The following is a 21,035-nucleotide window of genomic DNA, read 5'->3' on the forward strand; positions in this document are numbered from 1 at the left end:
TATTGTCGTATAACATTTTGTAAATGTTTTTGTCTAATTTCTAATCTATTTTGGTTAATTCTAATCTATTAAGGTCTTGTTCGAGACTTATGGTCGCACCAGATGAGTTATGACTGGAGTGTATAACTCATAGAGTAATTTCGGATAGGGTACACCGTCTGCTCGTCACGCTATCTTATTTTCGGCCGGATAGATTCGTGCAACTTCTTAGTCTAATACCGATCCTAATCTTACTCTTATACTATCTAGTCTCAGGTTGTTTAACTAGTCTCTGCTAGGCTCAATAGATCTAGGGTATACTGGTTTATTGCGGCTGCTGAAGTGCTCGGGAGAGTCCAACTAATTTCTAAGTTAAATTCAAATCTCTCTGGTGCTGAAATTACAAGTAACTTCAGCACTTACAAATAAGTGGGTTGTTAGTTAGATGGATCATGATTGGTTAATATTAAATACTTTACATTGGTAAAACATTTAATTTATCCAATCATAAAATGTAGTTTAGATCAGGTTCCATACAATTGACCCTGCTTACTTCCTCAATCTCGAGCCAGATAAATTGATCCGTTTTAGGGTGCAGTTGTGGTTCAAAATTTCGTTAAAAATGCTCTATAAAAAGCTAGTATAATTACAATCATCAGGGGCGAATCTAGGATTTTTTCGAGGGGGGAGGGATTTTCAAAAATTTTCGAAAACTTTTACCTTTTTTCTTTTAGCTCGACCAAATTTTCGGAGCTCTCCTAAAGCACTAAAAAGACGCTGTTTTGGGCACTTTTTGGAAAGTTTTGACGCAAAAATCCGCGTTTTTTTTGGCGCGCGCTCCCCCTCAAAGTTTTTTTTATATTGGCGCCAAAGGCGCCTTTAGAAAAGTTTTAGGGTCCGTCACCAAAAATGGATTTCTTAAAAAGTACCAAAGGGGGACGCTTTGTGTCGCCCTTCCCCCCCCCCCCGCCCATCTTCCCCTAAATCCGCCCCTGCCAAGCATTTTGTCTTATATTTTTTTGGCAAAATATAACCACATTTGAGAAAAATGAGTTTAAAAATTCGACATTAATTTTTTGGAACCCGGAAACGGTTACAGGTCTATCAATGATAACACACGTGATCTCCTACAGTTTTTTAAATCAAATTAGTCAAAATGACCTCCGCAAAAAACCTCGGCCGTATCCATTGTTATCAGAATAGGCCTAATAAAAAGTGTATGAGAAAAACTAATTTAAAAAGAACCCAATCTGGAAATTTTGCTACAAAATTTACTCCTTTTTTCGACGTCTAGAGTTTACTTTACTTTTTTGAATTGAAAAACTATAATCAAAACAAAATCTAAAGAAAATCATCTTTCAAAAAAACTTAATCATTTTGTTTTAATATGAGCTCATGCTCAGTGTCAACCAATGGAGGGCTCATTTTACCTCTTGATCGAATTTCAAGAACCGATTCGAACCGAAGTGAATTTTAATGAGATTTAAGTAGCAGCAAGGTATTCATTCATTCATAGAACCTCTGTAAAATCTAAATTGAATTCTGCTAATAATAGTATTATGAAGAGGCTTTCTGATATGCAGAATGGAATTTCATCTTCAAACTTGAGGCTTAAAAAGCTTTTGGCTGGCTGCTCTTTTCAAAATGCTGTCAGTCGTGCTTGCTTAGTGGTATAATTAGAATTTTATGCAATTGCACTTTCGATGAGCTGACATTTGATAACAATGGGAAGAATTTATAATGTCAAAAAAGTCTCGACTCTTATAGAAATGCTGACATGTGACGGAATTGATGGCGGATTTCAACCCATATTTGGAGCCCTGGATCCAATTCTGCGTCATGGCCCGTTGCAATTTTAGTTGCAGTTTTTTGCAGTTAATTTTTGTTCTGAGTCTGACAGCTATGCTTTCCTGCACTAGAGTTTCATGGAAAATAAAGATGATATCGGATTATATCGGCAAAAAACTTAATCTGTGAAAAATTTGAAGTTCTGCTACTAGAAAACAAACAAACAACTTCGTACCTGTAAGCAACCCCCCTTCCAGCGCTTGCCCCCACACCCCAATTTTTCCTCCTCTGGCTTTATAGCCCTCCCAGTTCACCACCTTTAGGTTTTACTTCCCCACTGTGGGGGAGTTAATTTGGTGGATCATAGGATTGGGCAATAAGTTCAGTAGAAAACCCCTCTTTCCTTGGTCTAGAGGAAGCTAAACGAAAGATCGGGGACAAGGAGAGAAATAAAATGGATATGGGAGTGTGTAACAAAAAGTAAACAAAATTTGAGAATTTAAAAAATTATATTGTGTGAAATTGTAGAAGTTGTGAAAGGAAAAGTTCAAAACAGCTGAAGTAAGTCTCTTTTTATGCATCTTTTATTTTTTCAACTTTGCTAGCCAAAAGCAACTGTCAGATTGTGAAACCACTACACTCTGTTTGAAATTTGTTGATAAAAATATTTTAAAAATCAGTATGCATGATAATCATTCATTATCGATTAAAATGGATTTATTTGATTTGCCTAACAGAAAACCATAAACCATTTTTAATCGGTTAAAGTCGATTATTTTTGACTTTTGTCGATACTGACTATGAAAGCCTAATATAATCGATCATTATACATTGAAACTTCAGTGCGCGCTTAGTAACAAACCAAAAGCAATATGAATAATCAAGACTGCTCGTATATCAGGACAAAGCCCTGATTATTCCGACTACCCGTTAACTGGTTTCGAATAATTTTTGCTTAACAACCCGCTGATGTATTATAAATTTTTAACTGCCATATTCGAGTCAAATATTAAAGACCAAATGCAGTTTGCCTCATTTTAATTTGGATTGAGTAGGAACCATATAAATAAGCGCTAGAATCTTCTTTAGAAATGTTCTGTTTTTTTTTCAAGAACAGATATCATAAATCTGTGCAAAAAAAATTTTCTCTTTCGCACTAGCTTACCACATCAACTTCGGAAAATTTAAATCAAACTAATGAAAATTCTGAAGAATGAGTTTTTCTGAAAGTGCATTTAAGCTTAACTTAAGACTTGAAAACTTAGTTTTACTCAATCAATGTTAACTTTTGGAGTTTTTAATGGCATTTTGGGAATCAAACTTTTCAAAAGTTAAAAAAAAATCTGCAAAAACAACTTTGTGATACTTTTTAAATTTTTTACTGTAGTTTCAGCACCAGAACAATTTGACTATAACGTAGAAGACAGTTGTTTTCCTTTGGAACAAGTTCCAGATATCTAACCCGCAAATACCAGTATACGCTAGATCTATTGAGACTAGGAGACATAAGAGCAAGATTAAGATTGCTGTTAGACTAAGACGTTGCACGAATCTATCCGGCCGAAAATAAGATAGCGTGACGAGCAGACGGTGTACCTTATCTAAAATTACTCTATATGTGAGCCACCCTGGGCTTAAACTCAGCTGGTCCAAAAAAGAGAATGTAATGGAAAAGAGACGATTGTCTAGTATGAAGCAGTGTTTTGTTTTTCTTTGCCTCCTTGGTGAATAACCAAGTAATCAAACTAGTCGAATTGATTCGGTCCCAAGTCATCAAATCGTATTCATGTCGTCAAAATGTCTTCTCAATTTGTTAAAATACCAGCTGCCGTTTTTCAGTGCTTCGCATTATTTCTGGCGAATCAAAATAGTTGAATCTGTTAAATTTTCTCTGGAACAAAAACATTGGGATAAATTATATTTTTAGATTAAGTGTTCATGCTTTGCCAGCACCGTCCCCGCTGGTAGCTCTGCTCTGAACCTCTCTGTCATCGTGACTGATACTGTTCTCTTGGTTCGCAACCAGGGCCTCCTGGTCCTCTTTTGGTTTGGGTTTCGGCTTGGCCTGGTTCCATGCCTTCATGAGGGTGTTGTATCCCCTCTCGACCATAAGAAGTGCACTGGACACTACTGTCACTATGGCCCACACGGTCACTGCCCACAGTCTGCAAGTAGTTATTAACTAGTGACTTAATTAGTGAACTAAGTAGTTTTTGAAAAAATTAACCTTTAAGTAGTTGTGTCTGCATTAGCTCGTGTATATAAGTTTACAAAATCAGAATGATAACAAAAACTTATTCTGCGCACAGTTTGCAAGTAATTAACAATTAGTGAGTTATTTAGTTGTTAATTTTTAGTTGTTAATTTCTAGAAAATGATTCTTTCAGCAGTGGTTTTTGCATTTGTTCAAGCTAAAAGAACCATGAAATCCGACTAAGGTTTAAAAAAAACTATCATTACACACAGCCTGCAATTGGCTATTTACTCAGCTACAAGATGGTTAGTTCGTTGATAATTTCAGAAAAAAACCACCCCGAGCAGAAATATTCCTTCACTTTCTTTAAAAGTCGGAACAATAAGCTGTGTTTTATGCGCCTAATAATCTTTCTGGTTTTTTTTCAACTTTCAGTCTTTTCATTGCAAAGTCTGTCGTAATATTGAACACGCTAATGGCAGTTAAAAGAAGTCTATCAGCGCAAATTTACCATAAATACACATCTTCGGTTCAAGAATATTCCACCTGTGATTTTTTTCGTAAAGTTATGGGAGTTGGAAAATTTTGAAAATTTGGCTTTATTAATGCCTTACCAGACTCAAAATTTGTCATTTGACAAAGAAAAAACTAAAACAAAATGGAAAAAGAAAATCAAAAGTTGGTTCCTCTTATTGATATGTGTTCTATTTTTTTTTACAAACAAATTCGTTCATGGACTTTAAACGGCAGTAGTTACAATCAGGGCTTCGCCTTGATAGGAGCAGTTTTGTTTTTGGTTCATTCCTGATTAATTGAGAAAAGTTAGACTCCATTTTTCAAACACATTTGAAATTTGCGTCTAAGAAAAAATTGTTCTGAAAGTTTTTGTTCCAAATTTTGAAGAGAGTGACGAGGGATGGTGGTTTGAAAATGGCCGACTTGGCCGTTTTGGGACAATTAACACGGGAAATTCTTTGTGCTTCCAACGTGTAGGGAGCACCATGATCCGCTCATCATTAGTTCTAAATTGATTTAAAGCAAGATAATTTGTGGTAATATTACAATACTTTACGCTAAAAACATCACTTTGCCTTTGATCACATAGCAGAATTTTTTGGAACAGAATACGAAAAAATTTTTAGTTGAAGTTTTCAAAACAATTTTCAAAAACAGTGAAGGGCAGTTGGACTATTCGGTTCGGCGCTTAGCTTCAACAAGAGCAGAACAAAAAACATTATTTAGATTGATTTGATGTGAAAATTTAAAAACATATTCGCTAAAATTGTTTTTGTATCTCTCAAAGCTATGTCCATATCATGCAAATGTGGGTTGTAGATTTCCTTGACGGGTAATAATTTTGTACTAATTTTTTGTTATTTGAATGTACAATATTTGTAAATTGTTTGTGAACGTATAATTGAGTAGAATAATCGTTTCGAGGTCATTTTCGTTCTATATCATGGAATTACATAGCTCAAAATATATTTAATATAGTCAACTATTTTAGCACTAATATGTAGCTTAATTATGGAAAATTTTTGTGAAACAAAAACTTTTGGGCAAACTGAATTAAAAATGTTAACTCCTACATTAAAACTCAGCTGAGACAGCAAGATTAGTTCAAATACTTTGGTTTGAAATTTGAACAACTTACACAACGAAAATTTTGAAGAAAAAACTTCAGTGTTAATAGTGATATACTAGGGGCATCTTTTTCCCAACGATTATTGAAATACAAACAAAATGTTTATACGAATTGTTTAGAATATATTATGATGAACAGATTTGAGCTCAAAATTGTTTGAGCTCACTTTTTTGAGCTCATAATTTTTTATCGCACAAGCGGAAATGGAGTTTGTGAAGAGGCCGAACACTTTTTGTCAAAAAATTCTACAAACTGACCGCACAAAGCGTGGGCACAAAACCCCTATATTTTTCAGCCGTGCAGCTACTATTTTTTTGACCATGCGCGACTTATTTTTCGACCAGTCTATAGATTTCCGGTCACAAAATTAACATCGACGTGACTGACAACGCCGAAAAACAAGTCGCGGATATGATATGGAAACTCTTAAAATGTTAAGTAAAGGAACTGACATTTAGTTGTAATTATGTTAAACTCTTTTAAGTGGTATAATGTATATTTATTCTTTTTATCTTGCTTCATCTAATTTTATGGCATCCATTTATTTGAAGAAGCTTTGATAACTGAGGAGTAACACAAAAATTAAATTTAAGTACTCTTCAAAAAGTTTTAATTTAACTGAGATTACTGCTCAATTTTTTTCAGTACAATAAAACAATTTCAGCAGCAGTGATTGTTTTTGGATGACTATATTCAACTTGAACTTTAATGCATGTTCAAAAGGGGGTAGATAGTTTCTAACCAACTATATATTGGAGGTAAAATATGCTGAGTGGTGTTTCTGAAATAAACTTTTGCTGTGAAAATCGTTTGTGATTTGATATCTTTTACCAAGCATTTGACGTAGAAGCCTCTGATAGTTCGCAGAAAGTTGGTGCAGATCTATTAATCACATATAGACTCCGAAGCTTTATAGAACGTTTAGATAATAGTTGATCTTGTATTTTGCAGGTATGTCTTGAGAGTAACCGCGTGAAGCCTTTTGAACCAGTTTTGACTATAAGTGTTTGACTTTCTTCTATCTTATTTAAATCACCTACAAAAAAGCAGGAAAATACAGGCTCTCAAATTCTTCTTCTTCTTCAGAACATTTGTTAAACAGATAGCTTTAGTAATCAGGTAAGAGAATTCTCCTCTCACGATAAATGAAGATCGGTTGAATTTAGTGAGGGGATGGGGATCCATAGCTGTTCTCACTCCTTGACCGTAAAAAAGACCCCCACTAAAAATAAGCATATCTCCAATTTAACAATATTTTGACTATCAATTTTAGGATATTTGAAAGAAAATTAGGAATAAATGTTCGACGAAGTTTTTGAGAAAAAAAAACAATTAAGCATAATTTGCTTAGAACTAAAATTTGAGGGCTCAATATAAGCATAATAAAGCTGTTGTTAGCCTGCTTGCTACCTTTATTCGATCAAAATTTAGTAAAAAAAAAAAAAAATTTAAACCATTTTTCCTCGATACTGAGAAAATTTTTAAAAATTTTTAAATGCCGTTCGAAACATGACTGATAGCATTGCTCTCAATTTAGCATACCACACGAATCCATTGACTCCAAAGGCTATTTACCGTGAAAGAATAATTTGCTAAAACTGCCTGATTTTGCGCGGGAGAAAAAGACAAAAAGAAAAAAACCAAAAGCACACACGAATAAAAACTTCCTTCACAGTTTTTAGATAATCTAAAGGAACAGAAAAATAGCTCAAAGGCACCCGATTAAAAAAATACGTCCACATTTTTCAAAGGGTCAGAACAAAAAAAACAACGCACCCGAATACATAATTCCTCCCCATGTTTCAAATGGTCGGAACAAAACTGCGAAAGTTGACAGTACATGGGCAAAATTAGTTCCAAACATAAAGTCCAAAATCTTCAAATAGATTTTTACTCTAAGCTCAAGGAATCAATTTTTGTCAATTGTGATAAAAAAAAGGCGGTTTTAAGATGATTTATTGTTGTCTTGAGGTGAAAAATTATATTTCACTTGTGATCATTTTCTCTGAAATTGCGTATGATTGAATTACCTGCAGAAAAAAGAAGTTTCAATTTAATTGACTTTGACTTATCGTAATGAATCAAGTTTAGATTTTTTTAAAAACAAGTAGAAAAAAGCCGGTTGCTCTGCAAGTAGCACAAAATGTTTCGACAGAAGCACGTAAATTAGGACTTAGAAAACTGATTAAGGCTTAGATACCAAAAATAACCAGTCTGGGGTATTTGTGAAGATATTGATCTCCCTAGAGACCTAATTTGACTTTTTTGAAATGATAAACGAGGAATTGTTTTTGTTCTGCTCAAAACGTTTGTTTTTTTTTAGCCTCTTATGACGGTGTTTTTGTTTGAAAAAACTAAAAAACTAAAACTTCATAAGGTTTGGCAAAAAACCTACTAGCAAAATTGAGATGCTTTCACATAAATCGACAGAAATCAATGAGAACGATGAAAAAAAAGATAGCCGATTGCGCAATTAGCTAATTTTGTTCTAATTACAATAATTAAGTACAGAAAATCAAGAAACTTTCAGAAAAACCGTCAAAAACTTACTCCAAAAAGCGAAAAAAAACACCCGAGAATCGTTCTTAATGAAATCCGAGCTAAGGCTGAATTTGAAGTTTTATCTTGAAAAATATAAAACTCCAAAACTTTTTTTGAAGTAGTCAAAGTGAGGAGGAAAAACATTGATTTTAACAATGGTTCCACATAAAATCTATAAGAAAATTCTTCAAAAATCGAATCAATAACATTGAATTTTTATATTAAACGTTGATCTTAATAATGTTATACAGCTCAGAGTGTGTCCTATGTGGGGTTCAGATAAGTATCACAGAAAAATATAAAACTTTATGGTGCAATAGGCATATTGTTTTGGGCAACTACTCAAGAAAAAATGGCTAGTGCCTTAAGTGGGATGATATTGTACAATGCGACAGCGCAGCATTTTTGTCTGTTTTAATAAAAATAATCTTAGAAAATATTTTTCAAGTAATTTTTTTCTCAAAAACTTCTTAGTGCCAAGCTTTGCAATAAATTTTAAGACTAACCTCACGAAAATTTCTAAAAGGGCAATTTTTGGTCATCCTGACAATCCAATATCATCGGTGAAATTACGCAAGGAACATTGAAGAAGAGAAAAACATCATTTATAAAATACGAGAGAAAAAAAACAAAATCGAACTATAGTTTTTGTAATATTGATACTTTTGGGTGGAAAAAGAAGAATTGTTAATGTAAAACAAAATCGATTTGAAATTTCCTCTTAAATCTCTTTTTAAGCTGGAGATTGTTCACTTGTCAGGAAGTTGTTTCAGGTTTTATGTTAGCAGAATTTTGCATGTTGGCTTTCGATTGAAATTTGCTAGTTATTTTTTTTGCGGGGTAGGGGGGGGGGGGGGGTTGCCGTTGCTATCAGCTTAAAATTCCTAACTGTTGCAGAAAACTGAAAAAACTCGGCCTCGAAGGCGATTGTTTCTTGATACCATAGAAAAACTCAACAATTGTGTTCGGGCATTTTTGATTTTTAAAAAATCCGTTCTTTTTTTTTTCAGGAGACTAATCAGTTTTGCCACACTCAATTTCAAGCATATAAAATAATATTTTGGAGGATGCTAGTAAAAAACTGAATTAAAAACGAAATCGTTTTCTCTTAAACATGATGCTTTTAACATTTTTCGCTGATAATATTTGTCGAAGACGCTGATACAGTAATAAGTCAGCTTGAATATTGTTGTGAAAATTTCTAGCAACAAATCAAAGTACTCTCGCTAAAAATAAGAGTTTTTAATATTCAGTTAAGCAAAAACGAAAAAAAAAATTATTCTAATCAAAAAATAAAAAGATTTTATTCGAAATCAAAATTTGGAGCTATACTTTATCCACATTTATTTTATCTGAAGGAAAAAAACTTAGAAAATGGCTTGTAGGTTCAGAATTTGACAGTCCATCAAACCAAGGTCGATGAAGAAGCGATTGTTTTCAAGGAGAGCAATTCTTTTAATCCAATTAGGTACTGCCTCGGACTAAAATTGGTATCTGCCAATTATGAAAAGCTAGATTGAAATTTTGAACAGCCTATCTCATTGTACTCCTAAATCATCAAAAAAATTCCATGAGAGCTGTATCAACATGGAACAAGATAGAAAAACATAGTTTAATTGAAAACGCTCTGATTTATTAGTCTACTAAAAGTTTTATTTTTTTAATTTTTTTTTTTCAATTTTCAGCGTGAGTTTATTTGTTTCCTTGCTTTGTTTGTTTTGTATAAAAAAGTAGAACTCTGGCTATCTACTAAAACTAAAAAACAGTCTAATTCACTCAATAAGCTGATATTTGGTTATTATGTACTGGAGTCACGGGACTGAGAAAGGCAATGTTTAGTTTCGAGCGATGAAAATAACCAGATTTTTTCAACTTTTTGTCGTTCTCCACAACTGCTAGAGAAGCACTGTTAAAGTTTTGATGGCTGAGACTGTTTATCAGAATACAGAAAATTGGAATAAATTGGTTCCAAGGTGTAATTTTTTATTTGATTGGGGGAGGGGGTAGCGGAGAGGTGTCCTTTAAGTCACAAAATCCCGGCTAAATAGTTTAAAAATTCGACATAAAATTGTTCGTTGGAGAAGTAGGGTTAGGACATCCTATAGGCTCGGTGTTCAACAATTTAGTACCAGCCAATTTAACACCGTACAATTTATTACCTAATAATTTCAATACCAAGCAAAATTAATACAATTTTTAATACAAAAATTTCCTATTTTAAAAGTTAACACCAAAATTAACACTCAAACACCAAACACAAAGATATCGAGCACCTTTCATTACAGAAATCAACAGTTTGATCAAGAGGCGTTGAGAGCATCACCATGGCATTTCAGCCGGAAAATTAGATGCCCAAAATGTCAATACAGCATTTAAAAAATCTCAGCGAGAGATTTACCCCGACTGTCGGTGTTGCCAGTGCCGTTTTGTCAGTAACAGAAGATTTGGCCACTAAGTGTGCCCTCCAAAATAAAGACAAACTGATGGAAACGGCTGCGTGCACACGTGAGAAACCAAATCTTAATACGCAAATCATGCCTTTTGCGCAAAATTTCGAAATCCCTCAAAATTTTGAAAACTTGGAAACTTTATCCGGTATGACAGTGAATCCATTGATCACGAGCAAATTGTTTTATGCGGTGGCCTCGAAATCCTGAGAGTTCTCGAAAAATCATCTTTCTCGTTGGCCGATGAAACTTATAAAATAACTCCTATAAAATTCTATCCTTTGTATTCGTTTTATTAGGCTAAGCCAGAGTAAGTTGTGTCTTTTTTTCTTTCTTATCATTGAAATTCAAATTTTAACTTTTAAATTTTGATATTTCAAAAAAAAAACGTTTTTATGCAGACTCCAAGAAAACGTATCTAACCGCAAGAACTTGGCACGTTCACTAGCAATTTAATCCCAGGACAATAGCGCTGATTTTCGGAGTGTTATGTTGGGACTAGGAACGATTTTTTAAAATTTCCTTACCAGCTGTAAATGTCTAAAAAATCACGCCAATTTTAGTCAAAGAACGTTTAATTATTTGCGCGCCTTCAAAGTTCGTTGATTGATTGGTCGTTTTTGGTTCGAATCATTGTAACAATCCGAAATCTTGGCAAGGTCAATGCTGTTCAAAACTTACGCAAGTTAAGTAGGGCAAAATTGTCTGGCTATAAATGGCGACACTTTTGTGTTTTATTCTTTGATGTTTACCGAAGTCCCCTTCGAAATGAGTTCTCTTTTCATTTTAGAGTAGAACGATAATAAATTCTAGCAATCGTTTTAAAATGCAGTGGTTTCTAGTTTTTAAGGCAACAAAAAGCAGCGAGTGAATTTGTATAGTGTTAATATGTTTGAGATAAAAAAGTGGGAACCACAGGCTCACCTTCACAAAAAATGAACTTAGTTAATATCTTGGACATGGTTTGACTGAACTTAAGCAGTAGGTTTGTTAAAAGGCCAAATTTTGACTTCAAATTTTCGTCGTAGCTGAGTATTTTAGCTGAGTATTTTCGTCGTATTTTTTTAATTGTTTTTTTTTTGTTTAATGAGAAATCAAAATGAGGGCTTAGCTTAGATCTGGATAAAAATTTCCCTGTCTTAATTTATGAACAGTTTCATCCATCATTTTTCAAAATTTCAGCCCTGATTGTCTGTAGAGAAAATCGCATCCCTTGGCTGTTTTCCGTGACTGATTTTTTTTTTCAAAAAACAACAACTGTTTAAAAATCACCGGGGCAAAAGTTATTCAAAATTTGAATGCTGGTTTATTTTTACAAAAATTTTTTTGCTTGATTACTGTTCTTTTCTTTTTGCGAACTGATCATTGAACGTTGACTGAAGAATAATCTAAGCTACAATCGCAAAACTCTTCGCATGTAGGAATGAAACTTTTTCTTTTACTTTTTTTTGTAAAATGAATAGTTTTTTTAAAAAAATTGTCGAGTGTTCCAAGTGAGTTTTCGAATGAACCTTCCTTTTTTAGACTATAGACAAGATCACTCATTTCCTGTCGTAAGGAAAAATCCAATCTAGTAATTGAGCTAAATAATTGGGTGAAAAAAAGACGTCTTTTGTAATGAGTCAGAGAATGACCTCATTGAGTTCGTTATTTCTTTTCTTGCGGCGACAATGACTATTTGTTTCACGGTCTTTATTTTTAACCGCTAATTGCATGCCATAGTTGGCCGCACGTCAAATAGTTTTAACTTATTATAAACAGCTGATTAGTCACAGTTTGAATTCAAATAACGTCCTCTTTCGTCTGACATTTAGACAGTTGGCATATTAAAATTAGTAACGAGCGCGAATGAAAATGAAGTCACTTGACATATAAAAATCGATTAGCGTCAGGCGATTATATTGAACCAATTCAACTTCGCTAAACCATATGGTAATTTTTATCGCTTTTTTGCTGATGATGGTTTTATAATTGCATGCGCTTTTCATTAAAACACGAATCATGGGAACAATGAAATATTAATCAAATTTTTCACTTTTTTGATGAAAACTGCGGACATTAAAATGGTCAATTAAGTTCTCTCAATAATTTTTTTGACCGTAAACATCACTCTAAAACTCATGCAAAGGAAAACAGTTTTTTCGATAAGTTATTGGTTATTTATTGATCTCTCCCGACAACCTAACAGAATAACCAAATGTATTGAATTTTGATGACTTTTAAAAGTCAGTTGTCCGAAATTGGATGTCGTAAAATAACCTCAAAGAGAAGTCCCTTTGGGTGGTGAAGGGCTCGAATCCCTGAGTAAAGGAAGCGTCCCCCCTACCCCTCCTAAATTACCCCGGATTTTCAAAAAAAAAACTCAAAATTTTTCTTTTTTTAATTTGATTTTCCGAGCTCTCTCAAAATATTAACAAGACTGCTCGTATCAGGGCGAAGCCCTGAATGTTCCGACTGCCTTTTAAGGGTTATGGAGCAGTAATAACATTAAAAAATTCAATGAAACAAAACAAAAGAATTTTTTTTTTTCTAAAATGTGAAATTTTTTAGTGAAAATCATCCCCCCATACGCCATTTAAAGTACAAAAGGATAGATTTCGCTCCTTGTAACAAACCAATTATGGCAAATAAGCTTCTTTTAACCAATTTGGAATGATGTCTAAGACGGATTAACTCTCCGCTTACGCGTTAATAGCGCGAAAGATATCGCGCGTTAATTGTCCCAAATTGGCCAAAATGGCAATCTTTAAACCCCCGTAACTTTACGAAAAAAGATCACAGGTGAAATATCTTTTCAAATTTGAGCTCAGGGCAACAATACCTTTCGAATGATATAAAAAATTCCGTCAAAAAAGGCTAGTTAAAAAGTCGAAATTTGTCTGAAGGAAAAAAAAACCCACCCCGAGCACAAATATTCCGTTACTTTCGTATCGAAAGTCGGAACAAAAAGACCCTGATTTGGCCAAAATTTCCGCACCGCAAGTAAAAATTTGAAAAAGTCCATAAAAAGCATTTTTACGCACTTTTAGGAAACTGTTGGATCCCCCCGCCCCCCCCATTAAATCCGCCCTTGTATTATATTATAGTTTTATATTATTTTTTCTATATTATATTATATATTATATACGAGTATTAGTACTCACGAGTATGAGTACAATGTATACTCACGAGTCGCCGAGCATGAAGTAGTTGTCCTTCCACTGGTACAGCACTTCTATGTGTTGCAGTTGGGTCAAGTCAGTCCCCCCTCCCCTCCTGTCTCTCACTGATCTGTCCAGGGCACTCTTGTTGCTCTCCATCAGAGAAATCTAGCAAATTCACACCACATCACAAGCTGAATTTTCATTATTATTTATAAAAAAATCTTGTAATAAACAATTCAGACTACATCAAGAAAAAGAAATTTTTCATTAGATTTTTCTGCAATTTTTCTAACGATCTTGTGATCTTGTGAACTGGACTAAAAAAAATTTAAATTCGAAAATTTTATCCATTAGGATAAAAATTGGCACTGTAAGTTGAGTTAATGAATAGAAGTGATTATAAAAAAAAGTATTACAGTCACGGGTCATAGAAGCTGCAACTTTTGTTTTTCAAGACATGAAAAGAAAGAGAACTTTTTCACGTTTCTGCCGTTTTCTCTACAACTACTCGATATTCATGGTTCAAAATTTGTTATCTGATGAATGTAATTGTTTACTAATAGTAGCCGGACAAAATGTAAGAAATTGGTTCCAAGACCTCGTTTGGCCATTTAATTAGAAAGCATCGAAATCTATTCTTAGCAGCGAAAAAAACCGTAAACAGCGGAAGCACTATGAAACTTAAAAGTATTCATTTGAAAGCCAAGAGCCAAAATAAGCTCTCATACAGTTTTTTGTATGAAATAGTAGACAAAAAACTCTCAACTACAAGTTAAAAATTAATTCAGTTTTTGGCTTTTTACAGAAAATTTTTTTTAGTCAACTTCTATGGTTCTTTTTTATGGTTCTTTTGAAAGTGAAATGACAACTATAACAGGGCCTTTCTTAGATCCTTAGCTTTCCAACGAAATAATTAACATTAAATCAAATCCGACAAATTCATCGCAAAAATTAAACTCATATTAGTCGATAGACTAAAAAATTGTCGTTGAGTAATAATATATTTGCTTTCATGGAATAAGATAGCAATAAAATTGCGGTTATTTTGATATGCAGTTTTTTTCAGCTATCCGGAACTTTTTTTCGGCGATGCCTGGGAACAATTTTTATAGTTTATCCAGTAAATAACCAATTTAAAGCAATATAAATTAGGTGTCTTGAAATGGACATGGGGGGTGTGCGACAATATTTGTACAAATCCCAATGTATTGCTAAAATTGGTTTTCAAATTCTTACCTCTGTCGTAAAAAAAAATTTGTCAAAAAAATTTTTTTCAAGTGTTTTGGAATAGCTCAGTTTTAGTCAATACAAAAAAGTTTGTTAATGTTTTCCATTTTCTCAAATTATCCCTCTTCGCCAATCATTGAACTTTTCTGTTGCGAGGTTCTAAAAGTTATTTTGAGGTAAGAGCCATAAAGAAAAACACCTCTTCATTATATGGTACGGATTTCAATAATTTAGGCAATTGATTTTTGGTTTGAGCAAATTGAATTCTTTGGCTAACAGGAAACAAAAAATTTCGGCTTGCGGAACAATTTTTTTTCGGCTAATCTGGACGAAAGTTTTTTGGCTACTCGGGTATTCGGCTCCGTGACATGCCACCATTGTTTTTTTGCAATTTCAGAAATCCATCTATCAAATATGCGCCAATTCATATATTTCAAAAGTTATGGAATTTATATGCTTGTCGAACGGTCACCGCACAAAACTGTTGCTTTCTGAATAATTTTTCCTGATCTGATATAAATAGCAAATAAAAATGTCTTCACACTTTTACAGAGGAGCTCACCATGGATTTCAAATCTCAAATGGCTGGCTTTGGTTTTGTTAAGTTTATGGATTTTCTCTATCTTTTGTGTAGTTTCAGCTTCAAATGTAATTTTCAGTATTTTTAACAAAGGTTTTGTTTGATCTGTTTTAAGATTAAGCTCGTTTTTTTTTGGCTAAATTGCTTTTTCATTTAAGGTTTTTTAAAGTTCCAAGTGTTATATAGAATTGTAGTATTTAATGAAAACAAAAAGATTCTTATTTTTTTTCCTGCGTAGTTTGCAGGTTTTTTATTATATAATATAAGTGAAAACCAAACTCGTAGCACTGTTAAAAATTTTAGCAATGATACTTTTATTCTACAAACATGCGCATATCGTGTTCTGTTTTCAGGGTATGATTTTAAAATCTGCCTATCTTAGGTTTTCGACCCCTACCTTTGACTATTTGGAGGTATCAATTTTTAGCTTACGGACCTTAAAATTTTTCTAAAGGCGCAAAAGTCGCCAATATTTATTGTCTATGAGGAGGAAGCTCGGGCCAAAAAAACGCGATTTCTTGTTCAACATTTTCCAAAAAGTACTTAAAAACGTTTTTTTTTTCAGCTTGGCCTGTTTTTTCAATAACTTGCCAGCGGCGCAGAAAGTTTTGTCAAAATAGGGTCTTTTTAGTGATATGGGACAGCTCATAAAATCAATTTGGTCGACCTAGAAGAAAGATCGACAAAATTTCTGAAAAGAACCCCCCTTGTTTTAAATTAATGCTTAGTTTTAAATTAATGACCTCCATCTCAAATCGAATGGCGTCGACATTTCCGAAGTTCATGAACACATTCTCACTCATGAGGAAAAGTGTTCGGAAGTTACTGGACACTGGGTTCATGGAGTATCCCCCGTCCAGCAGGTCCTGGCTTAGTTCCCACTTCAAGTGAGTCATCGCTCCCTCGAAACTCGATGCCGCGAAGCTGAAGCAAAACAAAAGAAATGAAAAAATCGATTAGTTTAAGGATTTTCAGATGCTTGCTCGATAGTTACGTATGATTATGCGTTGAAGACAAAGTAGCTTGTCCCTCGCCTTTATGGTAAATTTGATTGAAGATATTTGGATATTCAGGAAAGATAAATGCACCAAAAAATTTTTTTTTACCTAGCATAAGTTATCATATCCAGAAAAAGTTCTTCCTACAATCATTGGCTTTTGAAACCCAGACAAAAACTGAAGCAGAAAATTGCAAAGTTTAAGCAGAAAATCGCGAAACTTGGAGCCGAAAATCAGACGCTCATCAATAATAGTATTTTCCTTCAGACAATCAGTTTGAGATCTTGTGTACTATACAATAAGCGTACCGGTCTGACAATTCATCGAAGTCCGGATGAATGACACTCCAAGTTCCAGCTTGGTCCAGGGGTACAGTCACGTGGGCAATGGTGGTCTGTTTGTTGCCCCAGTCTGCGGGACCCCGGATGAGGACAGCTGTGAGTTGGGACTGCTCCTTCCTCACATACTGCAGCATCTCGTGGAGACTGGACTCCAGGTAGAAGGGGATCTCGTCGTAGTAGTGCAGGGTGAACTGTCGCTCCTGACACCTAATTTTAACCAATTGAATTCAAGGATTTGTTCAATTTCATCTGTTTTGCCTTTGCTCGACTTTATCGGACGTTGTTCGACTTTGATCGACTTAGCAATTAAGTACTTAAGTATTGTTTCTATGGAAAAATTTTGGTAAATTTTATTACGTCGCTCCGGTACAAATGGAAGGGCATTAGATTGTTTTCGCAAAAATCTTTCTAATAAAAGTTCAAACTGACAGCTTTCATAATAATTGGGCAGTTTTCTAAATCAAAAATGTCGTTTTGAGCTTGTATTTGAAAGTTTGCTGCTAAATAACCACCATCCTTCATTCTGTTATATATAGAATATGCGATGATACTAACAAGGGTCGTTTGAAGAGCTCGTCTATATTCAGGGAGGTGAAGTTGAAAGTCTCACACGTGATCAGATCCAGTCCCTTTGCCATGAAGATGATTCCTGACGTGAATAGTTTCCGAATGAAAAGACAAAACTTGACAATAAATCTGGTATTTTACTTCAACCTTTTCTTGGCTATCAACCAAAAAGTTGAAAGAAAAAACTGAATCTAACTAATTGTTTCTATTTCTTTTGGTATTTGCTTCCTTTTGAATCACTGGATTTACGATTAACAATGCCATTTTTAACTTTTCTGCCAGAAAAAAATGACAAATGACATTGAAAAGGCCAGTCTAAGCGATCCGATTTTAAATCAAATGCTAATTATTATCGAGGTCAAAACTGGCTTCAACGTCGATTAAGATCAACTGAGTTTGAGCATGTTTAATACCCGTATGTTTGTGTGGACCCGTTTGTTTCTTCTGCTTGTAAGTCGTCGCTGGAATGTCCTTCGTCTGCAAGAGAGTGCTGATACTCATGAATGCACTCAGCATACACATGGCCACCACTGCTAGCAGAATGACCAAATAGACGGCAAACTTCACCACCCGGGTGGGGTTGCGAGGCTCGTTCTGAGAGGGCGCAGAGGAGGGAGGGGGGTCCGCATTTGGGTCAGTGTAACCCGCCATATTAGTGTCATCGTTCGCCTGAAAAAATTATAAATGAACACTAAAACCCCTCCAAGTTTTTGATTTTTTGAGTATTTCATTAGTTCAAGAAGTACTTTTCTAGACCTTAATGATATCAAATCTGAGCAAAACTGACATTGTTTTGAACTTCATTGATTATGTAAAGCATAACTTATAAACATCATTTCTCTTAAATTTTTTACCATGACAAGTTTCAGAAAAAATTGTTCTCATCACGTTATTGCCTTTGAAAAACTGATGTTAATTTGAACACATGGGATTTTTTATGATCCATATGATCTTAAGGCCGAAAAAATAAACAATTAATATTTTTGAAACCAAGAACTGTTTTTGTAGATTTTATGAAGTAGAAGAAGGAAATTCCACAAAGTACCTGGAATAAAACACTGGTCGCAGTGGCTGGTCTACTTCCGGCCAGACTATCATCCAGTCCTATGTCGTTGAAGTTGCCACTGTTGCCGAAGTTGTCATCAAAGCCACCGCCGTCCAAATCATCACTTAGTTCTCCGTCGAGAGGTTCTCTAAAGAAACTGTTATCGTTGCGGGGCATTTTGAGAATTAGCTTTTACTTTCAAAAAGTTGAATGAAATCAAATCTAAAAAAGCTGGAGTTTAAACTAGAAAATTAGGGAAATACTACTTCGAGGAAAATAGTTGCAAAAGTTGTAAGCTCAAAAAATATTGGAGTTCAATGTGCGCTTCTCTGGACAAGTTAGATTTGAAAACAAGAAATGGTGTTTGAATACTGTCCATTCAAATTGTTTCGCGGGATCAAAAATGAGCAACTAATTCCTGTGTCAATTAATAATTAATTACTTGGCAGCAGATAATTCCACGCACTTGGTAGAGTGTTTGTGCACATCTGGCAAATTAACGAGGAGAATGTAAATAAAAGTGCATTTCTGGAATAAAAACGAACAGGTGAAAATTAGATTTAAAAAAAAACTGCTGCTCACATTTGAACGAAAAACAATTTGAAAATTAATTATAGCAATTTCAAATCTATCAATTGGGTTATGCATGCATGTTTTTCTCTGATTAACTGAATTTTATAGAAGTTTAAATCAAAGAAGAAAAAAGTTTCACGCGTGAAACTTCCAAAAACTGTTTACCAATTAAAAAATGAAACATTGTTACCCGGGTCGAGATCGGGGACTTATGTTTCGACCATTGCGACTCAAAATGGGTATGTTGCGACTTTGCGCGCCCGAAGAAATTTTATGCGACTTTGCGCGACCCAAAGAAGATATGTTGCAATTTTGCGCGACCGAAATTAGGTATGTTGCGATTTTGCGCGACCCAAATTAGGTATGTTGCGACTTTTTGCGACTCAAGCCTCTTGCGGAATGATGGAATTTCGGTCGCAGAAAGTTCATTTCGGCTACCCATTTCGATCGCAACATGAGTCGTGGACCTCGAGCGGGAAAGTCATCAACCTAAACACCTAAAATACAAAATACCGATCTTGTTATTACCACTGTTGTTTTTAATTTTTGTGTCAACTTTTTTTGTCGTCCTTTAGAAATGTTCTGCGCACTTTTTGCAAGATTTTGACCAAAAAGTTTCATTTTTGCTGGCGCAGGCGTGCGAATTTCATTGCGCGCCTCAAAATTGTTATAGAATGGTTTCAAAGGCTTATTTTCTGATTTTAAAAAAGTTTTCGGGTTGATCAACTGAAATGGAATTCGGAAAATAGTTCCGGTGTGGTAGTATTGAAGTATGTGAAGTTGTCGATGTCAATAACGTCTTCTGGACTTTTTGATTTCTGATTTCTGATGCTTTCAATTCCCAGGGAATCCACCCCCTTTGTTTCATTATTATCAAGATAACCTTTGTTAAATTTTGTTTCGGCCATTTGCACCTTGAAGGCAACAGTAGCATCTCCAATCTGCTTCAGCCAACCACTATTTCTCTAGAGTTATTGAAGCTAACGGAAGTAGATATAGAGTAAGCACCGACATACGAGATTAAGAAGTATCAATATTAACTATATAGGCCGAAAATAAATAGCATGTCAGGCAGACTGCGTATGAACATTGAAGTGATTCTAGGATATGACTAGTCTTTTAAAATTTGTCGGTTGATAAAAATTTGTAGTTTTCTCACTAACATTTTAAAATGGCTGAATAATGAATGTGAGTTTTAGCGTTAAAATTCTGTGAATTGATTCACCTGATTGTTGGAACAATTTGGGGACTATAATTGCACAAAAAATTCCCCAATTCATGAAGGACTTTCTCGAAGTAGTTTCAATATAGCAGCCAGCTTGATTCTGATTTACTTTGCAGAAACCAAAAACAGTTTTAAAAAACTTTGAAATTATATAATAAACAAACGTACAAACAATTTGCAAGTAGGACAGAATGTTCCGACCATAGTCTAAAAACCACAAGAAAAAAATTTTTTGCTCCAAATTGGTGTCGTTATTTTCTGAGTGGTATGATGAAAAGATCTGAACAAAAAATTGGAATTTAGGAATATTCGACAGTAATAGTAAAATAGGCAATTATTGTAGAAATATGACTAAGAAAACAAAAACAAGATTTAAAAATTAAAACCATTTTCTATATACTCTTGTAAATTTTTTTTCGAACTTATCAACTTTTCAGTTTCCAGATGGCGCTCAAAAAATTAAAAACAATTTCACCTGAGTAAAATTAAGTTTTAATGACCTAACTTAAACAAAAACAGTTGTAAGTGCTTTATTCGTTAGAATTTAGACCAAGAATCAAAAACTTTAAACCTGTTTTTCTCGATATTGGGCCAACTTTTTGGCATGTTTTTAATGTCGTTCGAATTGCAAAAGAAAGGGCTTTACTAATGTTTATCATTCGGCACATTCTCATAATAGTTTGTGTTATCTAATTTTGCGTGGAAAACAAAAAGAAAAAAGAAAAAACTAAAACAAACCCAA

The 21,035-nt window shown here is 34.2% G+C and overlaps 1 protein-coding gene across 1 annotated transcript; it reads right to left on the minus strand.

Moving 5' to 3' along the window:
- Nucleotides 1-3,681: 3,681 nt before the first annotated feature.
- LOC134846518 (uncharacterized) lies at nt 3,682-18,910 on the minus strand. Its single transcript, XM_063863898.1, has 7 exons — nt 18,496-18,910; nt 17,864-18,119; nt 17,439-17,532; nt 16,851-17,090; nt 16,288-16,468; nt 13,763-13,902; nt 3,682-3,932 (listed from the first exon to the last, which is right to left on the minus strand). The coding sequence occupies exons 1-7, from the start codon at nt 18,670-18,672 to the stop codon at nt 3,704-3,706; spliced, it is 1,317 nt and encodes a 438-aa protein (XP_063719968.1). The 5' UTR covers nt 18,673-18,910; the 3' UTR covers nt 3,682-3,703.
- Nucleotides 18,911-21,035: the final 2,125 nt, after the last annotated feature.

This window comes from Symsagittifera roscoffensis, chromosome 5 (assembly GCF_963678635.1).
Source record: "Symsagittifera roscoffensis chromosome 5, txSymRosc1.1, whole genome shotgun sequence".
In the NCBI taxonomy this organism is placed as follows: domain Eukaryota; kingdom Metazoa; phylum Xenacoelomorpha; order Acoela; family Convolutidae; genus Symsagittifera; species Symsagittifera roscoffensis.

Excerpts from the sequence above, each read along its gene's own strand:
- LOC134846518 (XM_063863898.1), bottom strand. The coding sequence starts at position 18,672 with ATGCCCCGCAACGATAACAGTTTCTTTAGAGAACCTCTCGACGGAGAA. Across the intron at positions 18,120-18,495 it reads CGACCAGTGTTTTATTCCAG|GCGAACGATGACACTAATAT; the intron begins GTACTTTGTGGA and ends TAATTTTTTCAG. Across the intron at positions 17,091-17,438 it reads GAGCTCTTCAAACGACCCTT|GTGTCAGGAGCGACAGTTCA; the intron begins GTTAGTATCATC and ends GGTTAAAATTAG.